Below are 27,500 nucleotides of genomic sequence, written 5' to 3'. Positions count from 1 at the left end.
TAACGAGCGAAACGGTTCAAATTGGAGAATAAATCTTTCCATCTGCTGTGCCCGGGATGCGATACCGGTTCACCTGCCCACTAGCACCAGCTCGTTAACGAGGTTATCAAGCAAGAAACGTCCCCAGGACCCTCGGTGAGCGATGCATATGGAGCAGCGATGGAGAATGTTGTGCAGCGACCTAATTAATGCTAGAATGCGAAGCGTTCGTACTCTTACGATGTGTGCACGCACATGCAATGTCCTTTCTTATGCGTACACCCCTACTACAGCTAATGAGTCTTACATGCTAGGCATACCATTTCGCAACCTGGGTTTTTTTTGCTGGCCACAACCGTACTGGTGGCACCGCCGTTCGCTCTAATTACTAAAACTAAAGCACTACAAACTAAAAATACTAAAAGAAAGTTGGTAAGGCTAAGTGTACAGGGTGCATAATTTTTGTGCCTGTGTGTAGTGGCGTGGCGGTGGTCCTTTGACTCTGCCAAGGCAGCTACTAGAAGTGGTGGAGAGGTTACAACAAACAGACACGCGGTGGCTGCATCAACTATGCATGGCTATCAGAACCAGAAGGCTCCCCCAAGGGGAAGGGAGTGGATGCTCCAGGGTTTACTTTCTTGTGTAAAAACGGAAACTAATGCGAAAGAAAGCTATGGTGGGGCGGGAATTGCTAAGCAAATTTCTCCTTCCAACGCGATGCTTTCCCTCAAATGCCCCCAAGAACGCAAACTTTGCACCATTTCCTATGATGGAAAAAGTTCTACCGCAGAATCGCGAGGTAAAGGGTGGCGGCCAGGCTGGCCCGGGCATTCCACTCAATACCGTGGGAGTCCGTGTGAAGGTAATGAATGCAAAGTTTCGTTTCGTTTGGCCATGTGCGGCGCCGCAGTGATTATTGTTTTGTTGGGATAGCCGCGATAGCCATTGGGCGAGCAAGCGAGCGAGCGGAGCAAATGAAATCAATTTTAAAGTATTCCAAAAAAAAAAAAAGGGTGAGCAAACCGACACTCCCCGAGGCCAGGAAAAGTGGGAGATAATGGAAATTAATGTACTCTCGTGTGCAGCATGCAAGCAGCACGTCAGCAAAAGAAATCCAATTTATTATCGCGCGTAAAGCAGTAACGGTGGAAGGAGAAAGTTGATAACTTGATTAAATTGGTGGATTAAACCGCGAGGACTTGCCGACTTGGACAGAAAAAAAACGCAAAATTTAAAGTGCAACGGAAATGTGCAACGGAACGGTAGCATGCCATGCTAGAGCATAGAAACCAGCACGCGCGCGCGCGCACACACATTTACTAAGGGGGGAAAAAAGTTGGGAAAGAAGAAGTTTTGCGTGGCCAACTATGCATCGGTTACACCGCCTTTTCGGTTACTAACACTTACCGAGTCCTCGCATGGAGTAAACCATGGCGGTCGGAGGGAAGGGACAGAGGGGTGGCGGGCTGTCGGAGGCGGGCAGGACGTGGTAGGAGTTGGTGGTAGCCATGCCAACACCGCTCGTGCTACCCTCCGAGTCCGAGTGTGAGTTCGTCTCGAGCCGCATGTAGGTAGCGACCTTTGACTGGATTTCTATCGGAAGCTGCAATGAAACAGGGAGGGAAGGAAACACAGACCGAGGGGTGACGTGTCAGTTACTATCATCCATTTTCCAACGCGATCCCCGGTGTAGTTTGATGTATCACATCCCGTTCACGGGGGTTTTCTCGCAAACTTTATGCGCCACCCAAACTCTTACCGACGAAAGTTTTGGCGAGACGAAGCTGTCCGGTTTACACTGCAGCAGCTGAATTGCGACGCTGATGTCGGTTTTGTAGCGATCCTGTAACACAGAGTGACAGAAAGAGAGAGAGAGAGAGAGAGAGAGAGAGAGAGAGAGAAAGAGGGGGAGAGTAGAGTGAGTGTGTTGTGTGCAGAATGAAAAACAAGATCCTAGTAGCCTGCCTGGTGGAAGGCAGGAAGTTCTTCTTCGAGACACTTTTATCGCCCTACGCCAGTTGCTTGGCCTCGGGATTTTTTTTCTTTGCTCCAGGTCCCCAGGCTATGTGCTGGTGCTCAATCAACCACATTTCCGGATGGAGACGCCGCGAAAGTGAAGGAAGTGGAAGAAATAATAAAAGAAAAAAGATTGATCCATTCCCAGACGATCCTAGTAGTCCCGACTGCGGCAGAGGGTGCCAGCAGGTCGACACGTCAATCTACCACCTCCCAGCATCGACATCCCCTCGCGGTGCAGGCCATCATCATCTCTAATTTATTTTCCCGCTCGTAAACCCACACAGACACAGGCAGAGAGTGCTTTCACAAACAATTTTCCTTTCGCGCCGTCCGACATGTGGCCACGTGGCGCAAGGGGTGCGTGTGCGAGAGCCCGCGCGATGTGTCCGAAGCGATGCCTCCTCATACAAGTCGTCCGAAGGAGCTCGCAAATTGAGATATACATTTTTTAATTCCAACTTGATGGCCATCTCCTTCATCTCGCACGCTCCCGTTGAAGGTTCTGCCGAGGGTGGTTGCTGGTATCCTCATTGAGGGGCCCGGAAGAGCCAAGCGAATAAGAGAATGAAAGGACCTTCGGCCTACTGCACATCAGCCGATGGACGGATGGGCGAACGGAAGGGCAATAGAAGGCCGAGAAATTCCTTCTTCGTCGTCGCCGTCGTCGTGGCCCACTCGGATGGAAGAGAAGATTAATGGAAAAATATTCCTCCGGCAATTCGTTCGTTCGGGAGTGTGTGGGTGGGGTGGGGGTTGTAGCCCGCCAGCGAGTCGTCAGCGAGCGCAATAGGAAATGTAATTATATCGGTGTATATGTTCGCGCGGTCGCTGTCGCTATCGCTGGTGTGGGAGTAGAGAGAGAGAGAGCCCTGACCCCGAGGGGTGTAAGATTACATGCCGATCGGGAGCATTAGATGGATCAGGATGCGAGTGGCCACATCATAAACATCATGCTGCCTCCCGATGAATGGCGCATCAATTCGGAATTGAACCACCCTATTCGCCTGGAATGATGCTTATGATAGAGCTTAATGTTGATTCCCGCTATCCAGCTCTCGATTCAAACAAGTGGTTCTCGATGCTCGAACGATGTTTAAAGGCAAAACACCTTAGTGATTGTTTGAGGCCCTTTGTTCTCGAATCCACGGAAGGAATACAAGTGTTTTCATTGGAAAGCGGATTTTCCTTTGCGCACGTGCCGCGGAGTAGATTCCCGGGAAATGACTCAACACAATGTCAGCGGATGAGAAGCGTGTTTCCGTCCCGATGTTTTCCGTCCGTGAACCGATCTGAATCGTGTCTGCTTTGCTGCTGCTTTGTAAATCTAATCTAAGATGTAACACTTTCACCTGGGTGTTAATTATTTAGCGACAATTTTGCTCCTCATTATGATTCGAGGGAATCCTCGGTATCACCAGCGCCTCGAGGCCTTCGAGACAGACACTCGAGTGATAGAACTGGTTTGCTTGCAACGAAAGAAAGAAAGAAGAAGCTCTTCAGCAGCAGCAGCTCTTCCTGGGAAATGTATAAAGAGAGTGCTACCGCTACCAAAGAGGTTACCGGTTATACATTATTCAGCCAAAATAGCGTCCCCCCCCCCCCCCCCAGGGCTCCCAGCACGCAGCTTAACGCGGTATCTCGCTTCCAGAAACGCTTATTACACCGGGATTCGACCGTTGGGCTTTAGCTTCGGTGGCGGAAGCGACCTGTTTCTGCAACACGTGCCCGTGGTTAAAGGGGTGGTTCGGGCATTCGCATACCCCTTGAGTGTACACAGGACACGATCCGGAGATACATAATCCACCGGCAATGGCAACGGCTTATCAAATCATGCACTGAAGCCGTGAGCACTTCTGGCTGCTTCTTCGATCTACATGAAACCCTTGTTGAAAGGCTTGCGAACTGGTCCTCGTCCTCTCCTAATCGGCTACGCGTCCAATCAGATGGACTTAGGGCGGAAGTTTGCATGTGCTTGAAACGTCAAACGTGCGTATCCAAACCGCTCCATTTGGGGTGACGGTGGGCGAGCGTTGTAGAAGGATTATCCACAGTGGTTGAAGCGAAGCCTTCTTTCTTGTGACTCATCTTTCTTTTCCCCTTTTGTTGGTCATGATATGGGTTTCGAAAGCGGTAGCGCCTTCTCTTTAGTCGCATGTCGGTCGAGTGATTGTTTTACTTCCGGAGAATTGATGCAGAAGCTAGATAACGGACTACACGATAACAGAGAGACATTTTGTGGCATCATCATAGCACCTTGGCGTAACTAAGGAAAACGCTGTCCGTTGCTGTGGATCACAGTAACCGTAGATATTATTATACGCTACATAACACAACCCCAAAGGAGTTCTAATGTTAATTCTGAAGATCGAACTGTGAAAAGAACAGTACATTCAAATATAAATTGAGTTCCTGAACTCTTCCTGAACTGTATGTCATTCGAGATCCTTTGGAATGGATGCCGGATTTACATTCACTTTATTGATTGTTTGTGCTATTCATCGTTACCGAACCTCTGGCCGTTTGGGCGACCAAATGTACTTAAACATTGTGTTTGAACACCATAATGGCAGCATCATCCATCGGCTTAAAAGCCACTCGCCTTTGGTATTCTAGGTCAAGAGGATTACAACGATGATTCACGTATTTTTTGGGCCCCGTGCCGGCGATTCCTGAGATCGATGTTTTACAAAGTCGACATTATCCGGTTCCACTGTCCCCGGGATCTTTTGACGGATGGTTCTTGGTATCGGTAACCAGAGCTAGGGCCAGCCAGGGCCTTTAGAAATGGCTAGTGGACCCGGATTTACGCTGCACACGCTCACGCTGACTCCACAGACGCAAGGAAAACTCGTGGCCCGGAAATTACTTTTCCCTTTTTTTTTTGCGATTGACCATTCCGCTGTGTCATCCCGAATGGCGTTTATTACTTTTTGTTACTTCGTCCAGGTCCTTCACTGGTTTGGGACTGGTGACTGGAATGGAATGGTGCTATCTCGCACAATATGTCCTGACACTCGCGTGTCCTGTTATCGGACCGCTCCGCTAGGTAACAGGCATCATGTGTTGCGCAGTAGAACCAGCACACAGAACCAGGACACCCAGACCAGGTGGACCAGATGGAATGGAAGGAGAACAAATATAGGAATTTCGGCACGTTCGTCAAAAAAGGCATCCCGGCGTCACTGGCTGGCAATGATTTCCGATTGTTTTCCGTGCGTGCGGTCCCAATTTTCCGGCCCACTGGAGCACACTGGTTTGACGACACTTATTCCGCTTCGCTAAGCCCCCTGGCCGCGCTAAGCGGAGGACCGGGGCTTATCCCACTGGATTGGATGCCGTTAACAAGCGAAGAAGAAGAAGGTGCCAGGACAGGGCACGGTAGCGAATGTCTATTGACCACAGGATGTTGGGGTTGTAATTCCCTACGGGAGGAGACCGAACTGAGCCCGATGTTTGACCGATTTGGGTCCCCAGCAACCCAACTTTGACGCCACCGATTTGACGATGGTGTGTCAGTTTGTTTGACAAGATCGTAGAGCGACCCCTGGACAATCCCGGGTCGAACGCAAATTCCGAGAAAAATAAAATAGAACTCTCGAACCCTCCGGTTCCCGGGGCTCGATATAAACGATTTGTTTTAGCTCAATAAGTCCATTTCCAGCGGGCTTTCGGTACACCCCTCTGCACATCCCATTCCGCGTTCAAGGACTCCACAGAGCGAAGAGAGAGAGGGCGAAAAGAAAATCCAATGATCAAACGAGCAGCGGCCATCGGGGAAATGAGGTACGAACGGCCGAAGCTTCCTTCGTGACGGCATGGCATAGAAATCCATCAAATTCTTGGTTCAAGAGAGAGAGGCAGGAAGGTTTGCAATCAAACGCAAAAGAATCGATCGATAAGCTTTCGTAGTATCGATAGTATCACCGGCCAGGCCAACAGGTTGAACACGGACCGACCGACACTCATCGAACGGCCAGCGAACGACCGTCTGCAATCAAGCACCAGGGGTTGGCCAATCTTTGTTTCAATCTCTTATTCCCATTCTAAGGAGATGCCAGACTCCGAATGGGGAGGGTTATCTCATTATAGAACTCGCAACATCGAAACATGGCCCCCAGGATCGACGCTCGTTAGGAATTAGATGCCAGGCGGCGGCTTGGACAATTAAAAATCAGGTCAGGGATTACGCCACATGCCCGGATCAGCGCACACGCAATACGCGTACTGGTGGCGACGGGTGGTGCAGCAACATGAGTCATCAGCAACAGCAGCAGCAGCATGCTATGCTTTTTTTTTTGCAACACTTTCCCCTGCCAAAGGCCAACCACTGAGAGCGAATGACGACGGGCGGGCGCGCCAGGATGGAGCCGAAAAGAATTGGAGCTGCGCTGGGTTGCAATCTAGAATTTCAATGTCCAATTAGAGGCGGAGATAGAGGCCTAGAGAAGGGTTTTCGGAGGAGGGCGGGTGGGCCTCATCTGATAATCGAATCATGTGCTCGGTCTCGTCGAGTGCCGGAGCCTGATCCGGCCTGAATGGGATTCTATTTCCAGTCTCGGGATGAACAACAAAATGCAAAAGAGTGAACAAGCGGATACTTACAATCTCTCGTTTGAGGCTCTGGATGTTGTAGTTGGCCTGGGCGAGGCGTACACTGAGGGTGGCCACATCGGTGGTGAGCTGCGCCCGTTCACCCGAGTTCCGATCGACCAGCTTCAGCAGCTTGTCCTCGAGGTTTTGATTGAGCTTCTGGACGCGCTTGTGCGATTCGTACAACCGTTCGTACTTGTCCTGCCAGGCGATGATGCTGTCCTCGAGCTCCACCTGGCGGTCACTCTCCTGCAGACAGGCGCTCTCCATCGCCATCAGTTGCGAGTGCTTGCTGGCTAGTGCACTCTTCAGCACCTCGATCTCGGCCGCCAGCTGCACCTCACACTGCTGCTGCTGCTGCGAAAGGAGAAAAGCAACAAAATGGACCGCTGGTGAGATGTCACATCATCGGGAAAAGGACATTTTATTGTGTTGTCCTAGGTCTTCACCGCCAGACCACGAGACAGCACGATCACAATTGAATTGAGCGAAAAAAAGGGCGAACTCAGGGCACTCGGTTCCCCCTTTTTTGCTAAGTAATGAGTCAGAAAAACGAGGGAAAATCCGTGAGTGAAAAGCGGAAAAACGCGGCCCTTTCAAGCGTCTATCAGGGGCTTTCTAGAGAGAGAGAGCACTTTGTTTGTCCTCCCGGGGTCCTTCCATTGTTCCGGATGATAAGGTCGGGCCGTCGAGGCTTTTCCAATGATTGTCGATCTGGAAAAAGTGTGGTTCCCTACCTTCGCGTATTGTATTTTCATTCGCAAAAATAACAAAACCTGTCCCCGGACTGGCGAGAATTGAAGGAGGGGGTCTATGTGTCTCTGATCATCCATAAATGCCACACCAGAGCATGCAGAGAGCACGCCACGGATGACTACGGATGAAGAAGGGGTCTCATCACCTCGATGCTCGATGTAAAAATCCAAACAAATGGCAAACGATGCAGCGACCAGAACAGAACCGTAACCAACAAACCAACCACACTGCCACATGGACACCACAGATCCTTTGCATGGGAACGTGAATTTCATCTGTGAGGATGCGGTTCCCGGTTTTGTATTTGCTTTTGCACGCTCGTTGTTCCGGGCCAGCAGCATTTGAGTGATTCAGTTTTTCCAGGCAAGGCAAATACGTATAAAAACAATCGCTCGAAACGTGCCTCTGCTGGAACAAACGTCATGTCGTCGTCGTCGTCGTCGTCGTCGTGACACCAACCCATCCCGGAGCTCTGACTGATTGGACGTTTTTCTTGGTAGGATGTGTCTTGCGAAAGAATGCCACAGATGCCACGAAGGTAACGCAGAATGAGATAGGATTTTGGTGTAAATTTTTGAAAAACACTGGAAAAACTGGAAAACTCCATCACACGAACGGCGAATCTCTTTCCACAAATTGAAATCGTAACGTCTTATCACAAGAACATGGTCCTGTTTGTCTCACCGCTCACCTACCACAATGTAACATTAAACAACTTGAAATGCTTTAACTTAACGCAACTCTTTCACAAAACTCTCGCAAACCGCGGCGGCGGTCGCGATGGTTCGCGTATGGCCTCGAGGCGCTGTCTGGCACCACCGTGTGGCGTGGCAGATAAGCACCGCGAGCGGACGAACAAAGCATCTCCACTAACAGGAAAGACGCCAACCAACACAGAAAATACCGGCATCGTGGCACACACATACACACATGGTGCTAATCAGTTTGAGCGTCTTTGAAATTTTATTTATTACAGTTTAATCTAGCGCAAAAGCGGTCTCCTGGTGGGCTCTTAGTAGCAGCTGTCTGTAATCTTGTGCTCGTGCTAGTCCCACGCGGTAAGCAAGACACACGGATGCTGTGCTACGATAGAGGATGCCGCGACATGGGTTGACACGGAAAACCGGAGCCCGGCTGATAAGCTAGTGGCTGTTGAGAGCGAGGGTACCACCGAGAGGGTGAGATGGATGCAGATCAAAACGCTTGACACAGTGGCGGCGAGGTTCTGTGGTAATCTGATGGATAGTTTACCGTTGCCAGTGTAGTGCCGAGCATCATGACAACCCGCGCGTAAGGTTTTGTGGTTGACCGGCGTTTCACGTGCGATGCCGACTGCCAAATGATGGCCAAAGTTGGTTCCAGGACTTGTGGTTGGCTTCGTCATCATCGTCACCATCCATGACAGACGACTGGCAACGGTCCAATGGTTACTGCGAGACGCGCGCGTCTCTTTTGGCAGCGCATAATCTCATTAAAAACCATAGCAACTCAACGTATGAGAGCGCCTCACAGTGCGATTGAACGGCGCAGTAATTCAATTTCTTTACACCCATCATCAGGCATTACCACCACCACCGACGACGGGCGACGCCGCCAGGAAAGAACGCCAAAAGGGATGCCCATCATCGGTCCCGTCATCAACAGTAGCAACAGCAGCCGCAGCATCATAAATGAATGAGAAAATCTTTCGAAAGCAGTTTACGTTTTCGGTGACGGTACGATAATGAAGGCCGTCAGAAGCGGTTCAGTATCCGATCGGTTTGGGTTGTTGGAAAACCCCCTTTCTGGACCCGCGGCGTGGTGAGAGCAGATAATTGAATTTTCCTCTTTTACCATGGCGGAAGTAGTACGCGAGTCCTGTGGAAATGGATGTTCGCACTGACTGATGGATGGACCGGCGGTGGACCTGTTGCAAATTAAAACCGCCTTGACCTCATTCCCCTTGGCGCGTTTCCACGGCGCATTCGGGCTCGCTAATCCTGTTTAGAGCGGCCAGCTTCCGGTTGGACGTATGGAGAGCTCTGCACCTTTCACCGACAATCAATTACTACGCCGGGTATCGGGGCTCCCGGTGGAATTAATTAAAAAATAAAATTACGGTGATACCCCGGGACCATCGGCTGGAAGGACGCCATGGCCATGGAGCCTTCTGCTCATGGTGCACGTTGCCTTGACGTCACTGGTGGGCTAACAACACGAACATGCATCCATCCGTTTGGCAAATGCAAACAATGAACAACAGCAGCAGGCCGTTGCCGGGGTACAGGGAATTGCCGCGGGACCCTTTTAATCCGTTACCACGTAAATCTGCATCTGGACGGAGGGACTCGGTAGGCATGGGTCTGCTCTCGTAGCCTGCTGCGAGCACCGATGGTAGTTACATTAACGTAATCACATTGCACTTTGGTGGTCTACCCTTCGACATCGATTTACGTCACCTTCTCCCCTCCCGTGGGGGTGGATACAGAGCAGAGCAGAGCAGAGATTGCAGAGATCCACGGGATTAAATGCAATCTACTTGCCGAAGGGTAATGTCTCCTTCGCTACACCACCACACACAGCACACACTGTTAAGCTCTAGTTCTCGGCATGCTGCGCCGCGGCTTCTCATTCGATTCATTATTCAGATGACAAATGGATTTCCAAAGGGATCACCGAAAACCATCGACTTAAAGGGGATGTCGAGGAAGGAACATTCAATTCCATTGTCACCCGCATCGAAAATGGCTTCCCATTGTGAGGACGGGGGTTTTATAGAAACTTAAAGGGAGGAAGAAATTATAAAACATTTAAAGAACTTTATCATAAGCAGCAGTAGCAGCAGCAGCAGGCACCCTTGCCAACATCCAGTGTGGTTGAGGTTCAGTCAAGTGAATCCGGATTCGATACGGTTCGGTTCGTCCATGGTGGGGCTCGTGCACATAAGGGGGAGGGCGCTTGCCCTGACACATCACATAGGAACAAAGAAATAGAACCGAAACCAGAGGGGGTGGGGGAGGGAGGTAGAATTGGCAACGCCGGAGGGTCAATATTTATCGCTCATCGAGTCGAGGGGTGGCCTCAAATCCGACGGACGAGGGAAACATTGACACGACAGCTCCTGGCAGTCCTATCGGTGCTTCTACTTCCTCTGCACGTTTCGCGTTGTTGTGGTGGTCGCTGTTCAGAATATATCCTGCAACTGCGCTCCCCTCCCCATCAGCTCACCCTCACCATGGTCACCGAGAGATTTTTCGCTCATCGTACGGGGTCGTACGCACACCTCGAATAGAGTGTTCGCTACTATGCAACAAGAAAAACGCAAACACTTGGCAACGACCGTGTAGTAGGCCGCGCGTAGCCGTCATTTCGGAGGAAAATTCGTTTGTTTGGGATGTTTACGGGGTTCACGATTTACATCACTCGAGTGTCGACAGAATGTCCTTTTTTCCGGTAGTTGATGCTTTCCTGATGAGCTGATAAGATATGTCCTTTAAATAGTGAATTGCGGAAAGTGTCCTTTTATTACTGCAGCGCATTTTTTGACAAACACAAACACATCGTCACACACGCCACCAATGCAATACACACTCACTCACATACAAACACACGCAAGGATTCATTTCCACGACCACCCGTTCCGTGAGTGGGGAGGTGGGCGTATGGAAAACTCATAACGGGAAGTCAAAAGGACACACACCGCACCGTAGCAGAGGAGGAGCCGTGTGTTCGGGAACTTTCACGCCCAACAATTAACCGGAGTGTACCTGCTGCTGCTGCTGTTGCTGCTGCTGGTCGCTGGTGGACGACATTTTGCGGGCACTTTTTCTCAATATTTTCCTCCGGTACTGGCGCCTCCACTAGCAGCTCACACACTTGGTCAAACACCACACTTTGCTGCTTGCATCATCGGGGTCGGCAGCAAAACAACAGTCGACCGACCTGACTCCTAACTCTGGAACTGGTCTACCCTTCGACATGATACAAAACGACGGCACGATACGAGACAGAGCAGGAAAATGGATGTGGCGCCGCTGACACCGGAAGCGCGTGCGCGTGGAACAGGCCCGTTCATCCTTTCGTTCACCCATTTCAAACGAGGGTTGCGCGTTCATTATTGTTCCGACGTCGACGTCGGCGCCGCAGATGAACTTCCGGTACCGGAAAGAGATCCTTCGCGATCGTAGAATGCATGCGGTGATGATCTTAAAGTTGGAAAAACAGTTTCCAAACAACAGTTTTTCCCCCGTTGACACAGAACATTTTCTCGCTCCTGTTAAGGCTTAACAGGAGCGCGCGTCATACAAATTTTCCCCGGCTTTACATTAACAGGAAGGAGTTCCGAAAGCTCAAATTCCTGTTAATGCTTGAATGTTGAAGAAAATGTTTTGTGTCAACAGGGGGAGGGGGGCATGTACGTTTCGTTTTTTATGCTGCCACTAGAGGACGCTACTGTCGCTCAGAAGATCCGTCGAACGATTTGAATGACCGTTGGAATGGTCTGTTGAACGGTTTACACCAAGAAATGCCTTCCTTAAAAAATTGCTTAAGAATAACGGCATTTTCACATTAATTACGCTCGTCTTTATTTTCATTCTTGCACGCGCTCTTTCGCCATTTCCTTAGCCTAATCTTACCGAACTAAACGTGAGAAGTGGGCGCCCATGCCGAACCGACACGGGTGTAAAACCGCAAGAAAAAAACAAATCAAATGATCGATAACAACACAGGAGCACACCGAGAGCGGGGGAAGACCGGTGAGAAAATAAATAATAAATATTATAAATATACTAACCGAACTGGATCGGATTGTACAGTGGGGGGGAATAAAACGGGAGAAAATGTTGAAAAGACTGAAACTATCGCGTAGCGGACTGCTTGTGGCACCGCAGCCGGTGATGCGCAATCGTCTAATGATTTCGGATAGTAATTTACTCCACAATTTCCGATCAGGTAACCGAATAGCGAAAACCGGAAATGAAGACCACACGGATGAGTGAACGCGGCCATCGTCTTGTGTGCCCGTTCGGGGCACTGTTTCCGGTTGCTGGTCGGTGGATGATGTTGCACAGATAGAGGATGAGGGGAAGAAAGAAGCTGCCTTCTTCAATTATGCGTTTTTGCCGGATGGCGAGCATTCGCCATAAGATCGAATTTCAAGAGCTACAAAAAGGAAAGAATAACGTTAGAGGCATCGTGGTCGTCTTGGTGGTTGCGTCGTGGATTTACCATCTTTGCCGCATGTCCGGGCACACCGTAGCTTGCCACGGTTGGTGTACGTCTGGCCATCGGTTCCACAGACGGGTTCGTTCGCCTGTGCCACCGTATTCCGGATGCAGCGTCGTTCACAGTTGTTCTGGATCTGCTTCGGGGTACGAGTGGGTTGCTGGTTGTTGCTCACTGTGCCATTGTTGTTGTTGTTGGTCGGTGCACTGCTCGGTACCACATCACCATCGATACGATCTTGGGCCTTTGCTTCTTGTGCTTTAGTGTCCTTAGCGGATGGAGTGGAGGTAGTGGTGCTGCTGCTTCCAGAAACCGTTCCGCTGCTGACCGAGGTGTGCTTGACTTGAATCGCGGCCGAACCGGCATGCTGACTGTCCTGTTCTGGCTCGTTAGTGTGCTCGACCACGGGTTTAATGTCCTGATTACGACGCCCAAACTTCCAGTAGCTTTGGGCCGGACCAGAGTGCATGTGGTGCACTGGATGGTGCACCGGATGATGTACCGGAAGGTGCACGTGATGTGGTTGGCTTTGGTGCAGTGTTTGAGCCGTCGGCACAGACACGATGACCGCTGGTGGATGTTGCTGATGCAAGGCTTGTGGTTGCGGAAGTGGCAGATACTGAGGGGCCGCATAAGCCTGTGGCTCCGGCAGATGATGATGTCCCGGATGCTGATGCTGGTGGAGCTGTTCCGTTGTTTCGTTCTGCGTACCATGATACTCGGTCACCACGTTCTTGTGATTACCTCCCTTACCACCGGGGAACTCAAAGTACTTCTGGATGAAGACGTGCGGCTGATGATGCTGTTTTTGGTACTTTTGTTTGATGTGCGAGCTGTAGGTCTTGTGGATCGGTTTCTCACCGTGCTGGCCAGCGGATGGAACCTCATGGATCGTTTGCTTCTGGACAACAAACTCGATGTGATCACCGCTGCTGCTGGTGCTGGTGGTGGCACTAGACGATCCAGTTCCGGATCCTGTCCCGGCCTGCACACTGCTGTACGAGGTAGCTTGCGAGTGGCTATGCTGCTGCTGATGATGTTGTTGGTACTGCTGCTGCTGCTGCTGCTGCTGAGGACTGGCCGATTGTGGGATCGATTCTTCCTTGGGGAAATAGTAACTCAAATGCGTCTGAACGTTGCCCTGCTGTTGTTGTGGCTGGCTGAAACCAGCCGGATGCTGATGGCCTTGCTCCTGCTCTGCATTTATGGTCTTTGGATGGTAGAAATTAGTCGTGACCGATGACAGTTGCGGCTTCTTCTGTTGCACTTGCTCGTGGCCATGATGATGATACACGGGTTTGCTGTACTTTGGGGGTTCGTTCTGACTTCCAACGTAGCTTGTGGCACCACCACTGCCACCACCGTAATTATGCAGATGAGCTTGATGAGGAACCTCCTGGGGGGATTTGAGCGGGATCGCGTTCACCTTGTAGTGGCTGACCTCTTCCTGCACCTTGAAGTTGAAGCTCGCCGGCAACTGTTCCGGTTTGACGAAGGCTGGCTTCTCCTGTACCAGAGGGGAAAAGGAAGGCTGTGGTTGACCAAGTTTCAGTAGCTGATCTTCAGAATTTACGGCCGGTACGTAGTTCGGGGGTGGCGGTGAGGGCAGTGACTGGGCCGGGATCGCTTCCGTCGGTTTGTGCGGTGCGGAGATCGAGAGCAGCTGGCTCGGCTTCAGCGGTGTCTTATCGCCGAACGACAGATGGTATTCCTCCTTCGTCTTCTGCGGTGCAACGATGTGATGGATGTCGGAGGGTTTGAACTGCGGCGATGGTATGAAATGGTTCGGCACCGGGCTATGCTTCGAGAAGCCCTTCAGCATACCCTCCAGACTGAGGATCGGTAGCATGTGCTCCAGCGTGAACATCTCACCATCGCTCGTATGAAGCTCTACGAAGACAAGGGGAACAAGAGAATGGTATGGATCAGTCGATCAGTCGAGGTGCGTTCGATCTCAAGAGCCCCAGCTTCGGCTTACCAGGGTAAGTGCCATACGTCGCCACGCCACCGGAGGCGATCTTCACGGTTGGTTCCTTGAAGTAAATCTTCCGGCGCTTCTCCACCGGACGGATGATCAGCAGTGGAATCTCGCCGTTCGATCGTTTCGGTTTGCGAATCTTCTTAAACTCCGTCACCGTCGTCGCACTGGCCACACTGTCCGCCAGCTTGGCCGAACCCATCGAAGGCGATTTGTGCGTTGCCTTTGTCAACTTGTCCGTCGCCAGAACGAGGGGCACTGTGGAAGTATTGGGAAATCAAGGGGCACCAGGGACCATTAGACATCACATGCATCACGGCTAGCAGCCGCTTTCCTCGGTAAGCTTTCTCCAAACATAATCGGTCAATGGTTGAAATCGAAATTTTGGAAAACCCCAATCGATCGATAATGCACTCGCGGATCACGTTGGGGTGATCGAAGGAATGGAAAGCAGATGATTCATCATTATTGTAATTGCGTATTCGGCACCGGATTGGCACCACTATTGGGCTGGGTGGGGATCGTTGCAAAATCGAGGAAACCATTGAAATGATCTACTTAATTCGCTGCAATGGAAGTGAGTTGTCTGAAACACCGTTATCATCTTGTTCATCACAACCTTCTGGATTTCTTTTCTTGAGAGACAACATATTGTGATCAGCATAAGCTGCCACGTGCCTCATGAGATCGTCTTCCTTTCAATCCATTATATCCATAACGTTTGAAGAGCTTTCTGGGTCAAGGATTGCTACGATTTTGCTTGGTATGGCTTGCATCGATGCCACTATTCGTGTGCTGGTGATAACTGCGTTCATTTACAGAAGAACACACACCGAGGCCAACATGTTTTCCGTGTCCCTGGAGAGTCACGCGAGAACAGCAAATTACAAATTGCTCTGCATGAGCATCTCTTACCTGCCACCAGAAGGAAGACCAAAAATGACTTCATGGCTACCACTTTCCTTCACACTTCTGCCAGATGATACGTTTCGTTTTTCCTTGATTCTGGACTCCGCGCACTTTTCGTTGGACGAGAAAATTAATTTCCACTTCCAATCCCGAGTTCCTTTGGGGGTTTTGTGTAGACACAGTCGCGGTGCTTCAATTCCTAGCGGAGACACCAGATGTTACACTTTGTATTCGATTCCTCTTAACCGAGCGCACTGCAAATCAAGGACACTTTGATTGCAAAAAAACTCCTTTCGACACTAGCACACAAGATAGTCTCCAAGGCAACACCAGTAAAACATCACAACCCAGTCTGCTGGGATCCCCAAAAACCGTGGCGACGCTGACTCCGATTGGTTTTCCGCAATTTCCACTCCACAGGGAGCTACCGTTCCGGGCAAGCTCTGAACACCGAATAAACCAACGGGCTCGAGTTGATCAAAGATTTTGAGGCTTTACAGTGCCGGATCCAGCTGCCTTTGGGGCACAGCCGTCCGTATTTTCTCCACTTTTCCTTCCTCCGCTTGGCTCTTGGCCCCACCGATCGACCGTCGGCCGGGCCAACGGACCGGCTTTTGGTGGCGGTTTTTTGACTAGGCAACCCCCCCCCCCCCCCCCCCCCACCCGGTTTCTTTACGATCGGTGGCGCTCGTTGTTGGTGTGACGGTGAGGTACACGCATGTTGGGCGATCTCGCTCCCGCTGCCCGAAGATCATCTCTTTTCTCTCGACACCATTCGATGCGATCGCTAGAAGGAGGGGAGAGGGGTGTTTTTCGTTTGCTTTTCTTCCCAATTTTTCGGGGAGGCCGTGCTTTTCCCCGCGATCCTCATCAGCATCGCTGAGATCTTTCTTTTGGGATGATGGGAGAGTGGAGTTAAGGGGTGAGAAGCAGAGCTGTTCTGAGTTCTCGTTTGCCCGGTGCTAATGGGATGCCAAAACATAATTTGGATTTGGAGGTTCCATTTCCATTCCCTGACCATCGCCTTGTGGTAAATTTTCTTCGGAACTTTCGCGTGGAATCGGTAATCGGTGAAAAACGATCGCTGCAAGTGCATTACGAGCACGAGCTGGATAAGGATCCATTCGAGTTTATCTTGAAAAAGATCTCGCTTGCTGCTTCGATAAACCGAAACCCATGAGCTACAGTTTCCAGTGATCGTGAGTACGTTTATCTCACCCGTCTCATGTTTATTTGACAATTTTTCAGTTGCTTATGAAGCGAGCGATAAGCGCGGGTGAGTGATTGACGTGCTGACCGCATGGCCAACAGTAAGTAGAAGACGAAACCGGAACCCTTAGGCCAGGCGCATAAATCTGAGAAGCATCAAAGCATTACCACCGACACGCCCGTCAAGTCATGTGCTGCACGTCAGTTAGTTATGAAACCCCGTTTTTGGTTCATTTTTCAGCATCCCAAATCGGCCACCGGCCGCCAGGCGGGATGATGGGATTCGCTGCGGTGAAGCCGAGCATTTTCCATCCAATTTCCTTCGACTGTTTCTGTGTGTTGTTCCCGGTAAGGGAACGGTGAGTGAAGGCGAGACTTTTAAACGCGCGTTAATTGTTCCGCAGCTTTTCTGCCATCCGGCCATTTTCCGTTTAATGGGCTCCAGTTGAGGGCTCCCCCGGCCCGGAGCCTCCGGATGTTCCGGAGCGGAGCAGCATCCGCGCGTTGGTTCGCGCTGGTGGCGCTGGAAACGAAATTAATTGAAATTGAAAATGCGAGAAAAACATTACACTCGCCGGACTCGCCGCCACGTTTTGCGCTTGCGGCCCGTTGTCGTCCTCCATCCACCGCACTCCTTTTCCATGTGGCACATGTGGAGTCTGGCCAGGTGCATTATCGAAATTAAATTTGGGGTCAGCGAGCGCAGACGCGCGCACGCGCTGGCTCGTTTGTCCGCTCCCGCGATCACTTTCTCTGAGAGTGTGTGCCTTACATTTACGATGACGATCGTGGATGAGGCTGCTACTCATGATGAAGTTGATGATGATGATGATGATGATGGAGGAAAGTGCCCTTGCACGACGGTCGGTTACGGTTTTGGTGTTTGGTGTGTTTCGGGCAGTTTGAGCTAATTATGATTCGAAGAAAGACACAAACCAACAAACGGGTGCACTTTCCTTGACCTCTCGCATCGCGTCTTGTCCGAAACAAAAAATGAAATAGAAAACTCCACACGGTACGGGCATGCAATGGATTCTGAGATCATAAGGCGTGCCGCTTGAATCACGAGCCCCTCGAAAGCGGAGTCGTATGAAGATGTTTCCGGATTAATTGTTGCAATTCTTGCTGCTGCTTCCGTTAATTGGGAAACTGACCAGCTAGGGGCCATTGGCCTATCATTTGGTTAACGAAATAACTTTTTGCCAAATGCATGCCAGACGCCAGAGCCGTGGGCCGCTGTGTGATCGCTTTCGTTTTCACCAGCAGCAGCCAGGTGAGGCGCCAATTCAACCAATTCGATTCGTGCCATCGATTCCTCATCACTTTCTAGCTCGCGATCGCTCTCGCTTGAGAGGCGCTGGTCGAGGGGGCCCTCAGGATGAAGGAATCCAATTGGAAGCATAAACAAAAAGGGCGTTCAAAACGAAACGCACTTGACGCCGAATCGACATCGCGTCGGATCGACATTGGAGTTGGATGAGCCTGGACCCTCCTTCCGATCGAGAGCAGCAATGAGCATCATTCCGTCCCATCATTCCGTTGAAGGGGACTCGAAGGAGTGGAACTGTTGCCCAAAGGCCTTGCCCTCACGCTACTGCTCTGACCGGCGGTCGAGGGCTGGAAGGGGTCTTTATCTTCATTCAACTCAATCCCACGGACCGTCGGCGTGAGATCGTGATCGAAGATCTTTCGCATTGATGACCTCCTCTCCTCTGTACCGCTGCGTCTACCTCTGGCTGGTGGAATTTGCGTATTTGCAATCATTGCGAAAGCGTAAAGCGCCCGCGGATCCGCCAGCCAGCCAGATTGATGCTGCGATGTGCTTGTGCTTCGTCTTCATTCCTCCCAAAGAAAAAAGGTGGCGGAAGACACACTACAGGGGGCCAACGGACAGCAACAGAAAGAGAGACAGAGAGAGAGAGCCAAGGAAGAAAAGGTGAAAGAAAAGCGATTTGGCCCAATTACAGTGACATGATTTTTATGTGCTTGCCTCTCGGCCTCGGTCTCGGCGCTGGCTGGCTGGCTGATGATGGGTCATGGCACGATGGTCAGGTCGATTGCTACCGAGTTACCACTACGCGGGCGTGGTGGTCGGTGGCGCCAAAGTTCGGCGTCGGCCCTCCCGATCGTTAGTTCCCATTTTCCTGGCTACGAAACTTTAATGGAATGTTTCCATTTCTTGCGAGGCGCCACCGGATGCCAGGGCCCTCCGGAAATTGTGCTCTGGTACCTCTTGTCACTCTGGTTCGTCGATGACCTCCTTTCAGTTGTCAGTTCAAAGATCTATGCTCCCACAGCCAGACACAGACACTAGTGCCATTGATAAGGAACTCGCCAACTGGGAGGGTGTGGACGTGGCTGGAAACGCTTGGCTGGTAATGAGCAGAGCGTTTGTCGTGAAGCAGATTCGGATCAGTTGGAGCAGTTAATGTCGTACACTTTTACACGCGCTTGGTGCTACAAAACGGCCCTCCACCGGGCGTGGGGTGTCTATGTTCTCTCGAGCGGAAATCGAACTATCTCCAAGCAGAGTAAGGAGCTCGATCTCGGAACCGATCGAGCGATTTCATTGCGCAACAAAATGCTCTTCCGCACCCGGGGGTGTGGGTTTCCCTTTTTTTACGCTTACCATTTCTTCCGCAGTTTGTACCTTGGCTTATTAATGGCCACAATTAGTCGACAACAAACGCCGTCACAGAGAACACGAGCGGTTACGCAAATCTCTGGCGGATATCGCGATCCCAAGGATTGCAGACTGCGTCGTCGTCATCATCGTCGTCACCGATGCGGATGAAAATTGGAATTTTCCCCTCATTAGGCCTTCCCTTTTCCCGGTGGTTTCGGATGCGCCCTTTTCTTTCGAAAACTTGTTTATGCTCCGTCCATATTCGGGGGGGTATATATTTAGAAATAAATTAGAAATCTTGGCACCCGCACATTTTGTAAAGACCCCAAAAAGTGGGGAGAGGGAGAAGAGGGTGGGTGATGTGGGCCGCATCGCGTCATTGATTTTCCCAGCGTGAAGCGTAGCCACGGGCGCGGCTTTTCCATAGTCGCTGCTGCTGCTGCTGCTGGCAAAATGTTGGCTTTTTGTCTAACAGATACCCGATTTCCTGATTGATACTCCTTCAGGGGGGTGGGAGATGAAAAGAAAGAGAAAGAGATAGAGAGGAAGGGAGAGAAGGAGAAAAGAGGAAAATTAAGGTAAATTATGCTGGCGGGCGAGCGTGTGTGCGTGGATCGTTAGCGAGATTATTAATTTATTTCGCTACTCAATATAGGCTCTGAAATATCATCCAGGTAGGCCCTCCGTTCGTGGCAAAGGCGTCTCGGACCCAAGCTAATGTGGAGTACAGTAGCTGAGGTCATCGACCGGTGATTTGAAAGCTAAGGTCGGGTATTGGACCTCTGATGGATACCGGCTAGGGCCATGTAAGTCCTTAACCTGCATCCTTGAGGATTACGAAAGGTTTAGAAAGTGACGTCTGGCGGCTACTTACGGGGACTAGCGCCACATCGGTTGGCGCACTCCAGTTTGTACTCGTTGTGGTAGGTGGTATGGTCGGTGCCGCACACCGGATTGTACTGTGACAGGGTCAGACAGCCGGACATGCAGCTGTAGAATGCTCGGGACCTGGTGGCCGGTCGTGATGCTTCCGTTCCTTCCGTCGGTTTGCTGGTGGTTGGCGCTTTCGACGACTCATACGGTAACACAGTGTTGGTGGCGATCGCTTGCTGCTGCTGTTGGCTTCCGGCTCCCGGATGCTGTACCCGTGCTGTACGATTGTGGGTAGCCAGGTAATAAGTGTTCCTAATCCGCTCGGTGAATTATGCCCCAGCTCATTACTTACCGAATTTCTTGAAGGTGGTCGGTGTTCGATGAAGCCACGGGCTTTGCCGTCTGAATCGCTGGAGTCCGGCCACGGCAATGGCCTCGCTCGGTACGGCAAGGGCCAACAACAGCAGTGGCAGCAAAACGGCTGCAAAAGAAAAATGGGCAACAGATGAGCGTTGAAGGGGTCGAGGTGGAAGATGCGGAGGGCTTAAAACACAAGCCACAACAACGTCGGAATTAGTACGAGCTCCAGATCGCCGAAACCCGTTAGACTCCCGTTGGACTTTAGGGCCTCCCCCTCCCCATTCAAGGAGGGGGAGTTATTGCATCGATGGGCCCAATACTAGGGTCCAATCATCATGGTGGGCTAGGCCGGCCATTAGCATTATTAGGTTCGGCAGTTAACGAAATAATCATCTCCCACCGGAGGAAAGAGAAGGAATCGGCCCCGGGGGATCGGATTGCAGTAGTGCGAATTGAAAATCAATCGCCCCCCTTCGGGGTGATGTGTTTCCGGTGACCTCCACCGACTAACACAGAAAGAAATGGAGGCTAAAATCCGGTTGAGATGGCGTTTTATGGGCGGCCAATAGCGGTGAGAATGGCGGCCCGCGGCCATTGACTCTGGTTTGTGTTCCATGAACTTGAACGAGCTGTCTTGGGAGTGGTTTGCATCATTAACGCACCGTCGTCTGTTTCGCAGCGTGTTAATTGGAATGACCGGCAGGTATTTGGCAGTGACACTGGTCCGGCCGATTACTCAACCGGTTCGGTTCGCTTGGTCTCTTTCGTCGCCTGCATAACGGAGCCGGAGGGATTAAAGACACTCGTCGGCGTCGTCGTCGTCGTCGTCAGAAATTAGACCAAAATTGCGACAACAGTTGAACATTTCAATTTTTCACTCTAAACCAAAGCATAACGTGAAGCCTTTTGGAGTCGTAGTAGCCATTGAAGGTGAAGAGAGAAAATCCGTTGGGCTTCTAGCATGCAATGCTCCCTGGCGGGGGCCATCCAAGCAAGCTACTCACACAACAGGTTGAATAAATTTGCAAAAAGGTAGTGGCGGCGCTAAGCAGGTTGTAGCCCCTGCCCGGGAGTTTCGAGTCCGCTATCCGGCACGCCGCTATCCAACGGAGACGCGCGCACTCACTGGCTATTCAATTAGCCTCGAATCAAAAGCAGATCACGTTCGGTAATTATTTGCCAGCGATTACCAGCGGTAGGATGTCCATTTGCTGCAAATCTACCATGAACCACCACCATTCCGCACCGCAAGTTCCATTTACTTTCTTTCCATTGTCTCTCTCTCTCTCTCTCTATCTCTCATTCCTTCTCTCTTCAGGATGATGTGCAGGTTGGCCGATTCTCCCTCCTCCGGGGGGGAAACTGCCGAAATGTTTGCTTTCCTCCGGTTCAATCAGATTCTTCTCGGTTTTCAAGCGAGATTGAATCTCTAGACGAGTCACTAGACACACGAAGATCCGTGCAATTCGTGGTTAGGTCCCGCGTGCTTCAACGCTGCTCGCAAGGTCACTGACCATTATGCGTCACGTCCATCAGTCACGGTAATTTCGTGAGATTCATTGAGGAAAAACCCCGTCGCGGCGCTCAACCGGAAGCCCACTGCTGCAACCGCCACTTGAGGTCACCATAAACAGATAATGCCTCCTTCTCCGAGCATGGTCTGATCGAGCTTCATTAGAAGACGCGTCTCGCCGTCGCGCCACCGCGCCACCGCACCATGTGCAGCCTGGTCAGAAGGTTTTCCATTTCCATACAGCCTCGACCGGCCGACCAAGCGTTCGCTTGACCGTGATTTCGATTGGCAATCAAACGAACACATGGACACACACGTGCACGCATACGTTGGAGGGAAAATCATTTGGAAAATTAAAATCCTTCGTCTGCACCTGCACGTCGGTGGTCGCGCGTTGGGAGTCACGTTCGTATGAAGGGCTGAACAGCGCAAACAGTGTATTGGCCGGTCGCGTTTCGATCGGTTTAAATTGTTCAATTAGTAACCAGAACACGCACGAGTTCTCGCTCACGGTATGGCCCACCATGCCATGTTTTGTGTCAGAGGGTGCTTTGTTTTTTGGAAAATGGATCAATTTTATGGGTCTCGATGGATGCAAGCACGATCGCACTCTGGCGTGTAAACGGTGTTCGCACCGGACTTCCGGGCTGCACACAAGTACTGAATGCCCTCCTACTTACCGGCCACTAGGACACCGAGAACCAGCACACGGTTATGCGCCATTCTTGGATTGAAACTCACAAAATACACAACACGAATGGTGAGAGATCGATCGATCGCCGGCTATCCGTTGCTAAAACGTGATTCAGTCACGCCACGTTCAGTAGTTCCGGTTGTGCGGTTACGGCCGTTCTTTCAGGCCGTCCAAGTTCTTGCGCTGACCGAACACCACCCCAGACGGCAAACAAGACAGCAGAAGCTCGTCCGGAGCTAACGAAGAATCGACGCTAACTGAACGGTTAGCCGCAATGCCACCTTCCGTGGAGGATCGCCAGCTAGCTCGGACCTCCTCCTCCGCTCTTGGCCATCGTCATTGCCATGGTCAAGGCTGTGAGGGGCAGGGGGGAGGAGGAGGAGGAGTAGCAGGTGGCTCAGTTTATGGTCAAAACGACAATAGCGGTGGGGAGGGACCTCGCGTTGTGTCTCCAAGTGCTTTTCGGGGACAGAGTTCCACTTTCTATGGTTCTCGTGCGTTGGGGGGCCTGTGTAACTGACCAGCCTCTCGCGTTTTTTGTCAATTTTGCATATCGCCCACGAATCGCTATCGAACCAGTTGAGAACAGGTTGTCATTTCGTGGGGAATCAGGTTTTCGGTCGCCGGTCCATAAAGGCCACCACCCGAGGGGGAGCTTTCTTTGTCCCTGAGCTGGGTCAACAATGAACGTGTTGCCATGCCAGCGACGACGACAATGATGGTCTGAGGCCTGAAACCGAAATGAGAACAAACCGCAGAAGATAAATGATGATTGGCCAGTTCTTGGCCGCTCGCTGCTGATGGACAACCGGCTGCTGGGAAGGAACGTTCTGGAGACGCGATCGCACGGTACGCAATGACCGCTAATACCGGATTTCGGGTCGAACTCCGTCGCTCTTAAGGTCCAAAGGTACTTTGCGTGGGTTCTTTGAAGCAGAATCAAAAATGTACTGCGAGTGAGAGTGCTGCTATCAATTTGCCGAAAATCTTTCGCGCGTATGGACATGTGTGTGCGTTTCCCATGAAAAGGGATGTCTGAGAGAGAGAATTGTCCTTACAGTAACTCGTAAACCGCACCACATGAGTTGTGAGTTGTGGAACCACAAAAGAGGAGCAGCAGATGCAGGGCCAGCTTTCCCATTGTTTTGTCCTAATGTTTAGGGGGGCCATTAAGGGGCTGCGGTTTTTTTTGTAACATTTATTTTAAACATTTTTCCTGAATGCTGATCTCATCAAGAATAATGTGTAAAATGCTTGGATCAACTGGAAGCATCGTATCGTAAAAACTACTCGACTGATTGATTTGAAATTTTTAACACCTAATCTGTACACTTTTTACTAGATAGTTTCGTCGAGATTGTATGAAAATTGATGATACTTTTTTTTAAAACAAATCTCTAAAAATCGCATTTTTAGGCAAAATGACAAAAAGCTTCACTTTTTCAACTTTAAAAATCTGCCAAAAATTGAAAAATACGAAATTTAACAAAAACTCGACGGGGCTACCTAGATAAACTTTTAATCTTTCAAATCGAGTTTCGATTTGCATTTTTCTGATGACCCATCACGTAGATACAATGGGAACTGTTTTTGGAGCGAATCAAAAGACTTGACCCTTAAGAGTTAAGCGACGAACCCGGTTTGATCACTTTTTCAACTTCAAAAATCTGGCAAAAATCAAAAAATAGGAAATTCAAACAAAACTCAACGGGACTACCCGCATAAACTTATAATCTATCAAATTAATATCGATGTATATTTTTCTGATGACGCATCACGCAGCTACGATGGGCACCGGAAAAAGTATCTTTTCGCAGACGCACTTTCATAGATGTGATGCCTTGAATGAAGTTTTTAATAAACCATTCCCAAAAAGAACGAAATATTCTTCAAAAGTTGTAGTTTAATATGCCAAAATTGGAAGGGGCCTCGTTAATACAGTGTGCCCAGGGCCCTCCAGAGGCTAAAGACGGCCCTGAGCAGATGTGTTGCTAGCATCTAACCTGCTCTGTTTCGTCGTCGTCGTTGTACCGGTCGAATGCGCATTTGATCGAGCATTCCCATCCGGCGCTGTGTGGGCGAAGGGAGGTTCTTCATTTCGACAGCTCCAGCCAAGCGTAAAGCGATGAAGCGGTCGAGATGACGAGGTGCGGATGATTCCTTACTTCTCCTCGAGAAGCGACGCCGTATCGGAGCTCCCGGGGTGTATAATATCGCAATTTATATTCGCTCTACGACGTAATGATGTAAATGTCGACTACCTTCTCACTCACTCTATCCATCAGCACAGCACAGGGATCCCTGGCGCTGTCTATCTGTGTTGGCCCTATGGCCAGTAAATAAATAATGTCAGACGGAATCGTCTCAGACGCGCGCACCAAGATGTCGAGAAGGTAAAGGCCCGACTCCCGACTGCACGCGCTCCAGTGAAAGTTACTGGCTGCGCTGCGTTCGGGGAGCAAGAACGAGCCCGAGGATGAAACTTTCCGAGAAGCACACCCAACACGTCGGCATCATTATCAGGGAGAGCTTCGAGCTACCACCTCAACCACCCCTCGATTTCCGCGCTCCTTCTAATTGCATATTTAGCAGACAGTTCAAGGTCGCCGTCGACTCGTCTGTCGTGGCGAGCTTCTGCTGTTCGTCTGCCAGAGATTAAACTGGTTAAAGATTAACTCGGCACGATCAAAAGTGAGTCTGCTGGCGGTGTGTGCGGCTGCGGTGGGCGCCTCGGTTTGTTGTCCTTTCGAGGCAACTCACCGGCATTGTAATCATCTCCTTTACGACGTTGTTGTCGATTGTTGGTGCACGCCCGTGCCCCGTTAGTGGTGGTTCCATCAAACGTTGAATCGACATTTTCATCAAAAGCGCGTCTTCATCCTCTTTTGTCGCGTATTCTTTACCTTTTTTTGTTAGACAAATTGAAATTGCAGTTTGATTTGGCCAAGCAGGACTGTTCCGTTGCGTTGACGATGGACTGGATTCCATCGATCGTGCTGCTGCTGGCGCAATATGCAAAACTCATCTTGCAACTTCGCAACTCCCACCGGAGCTCATCTTTTGCACGGGGATGAGAGGAGATTTTAAAAGATTACTTGCCAGTGGTGGCCCGGGGATCGACGGATACGGATCCCAATATTCGAGACAAAAACATCTGTTGAGCAGGAAAATTGGAAAATCTTTACTGCTCACCCTCCCCCCTCCCGGTGTGTCGACCTGTCGTCGTCGTCGTCGTCGTCGCCGTCGTCGTCTGCTGCTGCTGTTGTTGCTGGTTCGCCAATCCGCTAGACTCGTCTCGTCGAGCACGACCGGCATGACGTTTATTTATCTCCAATTGTTTGATTGTCTTTCGGGAGCTCGGGCATCGGAAACCCCCGCCACAGTCCTCCCCGAGGCACGTGAGGATTGATCGCGACTAGACGGACGCTACGGGATGAATGCCATGATGCGTCTGGCGTTGGAGGCGTGGGTTGCGAGACGAGATTCCAAAGAAACCGACTCCGATCCGAACACAATTGATACAGAAGATGAAAACGCTAAGCGGTATTGGAAGCCGCCGGAGCAGCCAGGTCGACTAAAGGGAAAATCACGACCCCCAGCGACCGGGGGGCGAAGGAGGGCGATGGGTTATAGGAACTCCTGCCGTGCCGGGTCGTCGCGTTCAGCCGGCACCGTACTGGAAATGACGGAAACATGCCGAGCATGCTAAACGTGTAACGGCAGCTAATGGATTGTTTTAATCAAATTCGCTCGGAATGGCAAATGGTGGCGTGCCGGGCTGGTCTGCACTGGCGCTCGTCACGTGGCCAGCACCGTCTGGTCTCGTCTACCTGGAGGATGCCACGCCACACGGTAAAGGAAATTAACTTTCGACCCCGCCACCTGCATTGCAACCGTTTCGGATCTCATCCAGCCGGCTGGTTTGCGGGGGGAGGCGCATCCTACGGACGATTATTGTGATTATGTAAATTCGGGTTGATTGTGGAGCTTTTAACGGTCCCCAGGAGAGTGTCAGGATCGCGGGGAAAGGGGGGAACATGGAGGATTGTTAGACTAAACTGCTAAAATGATGGACAGATTTATCCCGGTTCGGTTCGCCGTAAATTGCATTCCAAACTCTGGAGACGATAATTGTTAATTGTAAACAGACTGATTCCTTTGTGTTTATACATTTTTGTAGTATACTAAATAAATCTGCGAAAGATTAGTAAATTCATCGCAAAATCTGCTACTTTTTGTCCACGGGTGTCTAGCGTATAATCCCTAAAATGCTACAACATAATTTCTATGTTGCAGCATTTTAGGAGTATGATCAGACACCCGTGGACAAAAATTAGCAGATTTTGCGATGAATTTACTAAAGTTAATTTAACGTTTGTGGGTTTACTTAATTAAAAATGGCTTATTTGTCTTGCTTGTTTTCAACCGTGACTTATAAAAGGCTGTTTACTGCCTGCAGGAAAAATATATTTGCTTAATTAAATAGTTGTTTCATTGACAGGAGTCCTTTCAGGACTGCTTTGTTGATTTTGATCCTTTAATCCGTTCCTTCGACTGCAATTATTGATTTACTTAAACAACTTTGCGTTGAAAATAATCCAAATTCGATTAAACAGTTTATGTAATTTCGCGATGGAGTGTTTCCCGATGGAATGAAGTCGTTAGTTAGATGAAGGAAGCGTTACAGCATCGCTTGGGATTTGTCTACCATTTTTGGCTCCCGGGCTAAACAAATAATTAAATGCACACAGTTGAGACCCAAATAAAATGCCAATCTCAATCAAAAGTC

At 50.4% G+C, this 27,500-nt stretch overlaps 3 protein-coding genes across 3 annotated transcripts in view; all 3 read right to left on the bottom strand.

Annotated features, from left to right (window-relative positions):
* LOC126577336 (uncharacterized) overlaps positions 1–6,934 on the bottom strand; it is a 15,643-nt gene extending 8,709 nt beyond the window's left edge. Inside the window, exons 1-3 of the mRNA XM_050238864.1 lie at positions 6,601–6,934; positions 1,739–1,822; positions 1,387–1,582 (exon numbers count right to left, since the gene is read on the bottom strand). Of these exons, the coding sequence (XP_050094821.1) occupies positions 1,387–1,582; positions 1,739–1,822; positions 6,601–6,864 (544 nt within the window). The 5' untranslated portion in view covers positions 6,865–6,934. The remainder of the gene's footprint in view (positions 1–1,386; positions 1,583–1,738; positions 1,823–6,600) is intronic.
* A 5,499-nt stretch (positions 6,935–12,433) lies between these two features.
* On the bottom strand, positions 12,434–15,476 carry LOC126577032 (uncharacterized). The gene is made up of 5 exons (XM_050238421.1): positions 15,443–15,476; positions 14,528–14,785; positions 13,457–14,439; positions 12,553–13,414; positions 12,434–12,486 (listed from the first exon to the last, which is right to left on the bottom strand). The coding sequence occupies exons 1-5, from the start codon at positions 15,474–15,476 to the stop codon at positions 12,434–12,436; spliced, it is 2,190 nt and encodes a 729-aa protein (XP_050094378.1).
* A 4,098-nt stretch (positions 15,477–19,574) lies between these two features.
* Positions 19,575–22,938, bottom strand: LOC126576096 (uncharacterized). Its single transcript, XM_050237205.1, has 4 exons — positions 22,698–22,938; positions 20,497–20,625; positions 20,146–20,421; positions 19,575–19,771 (listed from the first exon to the last, which is right to left on the bottom strand). The coding sequence occupies exons 1-4, from the start codon at positions 22,738–22,740 to the stop codon at positions 19,740–19,742; spliced, it is 480 nt and encodes a 159-aa protein (XP_050093162.1). The 5' UTR covers positions 22,741–22,938; the 3' UTR covers positions 19,575–19,739.
* Between the last annotated feature and the right edge of the window lie 4,562 nt (positions 22,939–27,500).

This window comes from Anopheles aquasalis, chromosome 3, assembly GCF_943734665.1.
Source record: "Anopheles aquasalis chromosome 3, idAnoAquaMG_Q_19, whole genome shotgun sequence".
NCBI classification, from domain to species: Eukaryota; Metazoa; Arthropoda; class Insecta; order Diptera; family Culicidae; genus Anopheles; species Anopheles aquasalis.
This window is presented reverse-complemented; position numbering and strand designations above follow the sequence as displayed.

Excerpts from the sequence above, each read along its gene's own strand:
- LOC126577032 (XM_050238421.1), bottom strand. The coding sequence starts at position 15,476 with ATGAAGTCATTTTTGGTCTTCCTTCTGGTGGCAG. Across the intron at positions 14,786-15,442 it reads GGTCTTCCTTCTGGTGGCAG|TGCCCCTCGTTCTGGCGACG; the intron begins GTAAGAGATGCT and ends ATACTTCCACAG. Across the intron at positions 14,440-14,527 it reads GACGTATGGCACTTACCCTG|AGCTTCATACGAGCGATGGT; the intron begins GTAAGCCGAAGC and ends TTGTCTTCGTAG.
- LOC126576096 (XM_050237205.1), bottom strand. The coding sequence starts at position 22,740 with ATGGCGCATAACCGTGTGCTGGTTCTCGGTGTCCTAGTGGCCG. Across the intron at positions 20,626-22,697 it reads TCTCGGTGTCCTAGTGGCCG|CCGTTTTGCTGCCACTGCTG; the intron begins GTAAGTAGGAGG and ends TTTCTTTTGCAG. Across the intron at positions 20,422-20,496 it reads GACCACCTTCAAGAAATTCG|CACGGGTACAGCATCCGGGA; the intron begins GTAAGTAATGAG and ends ACAATCGTACAG.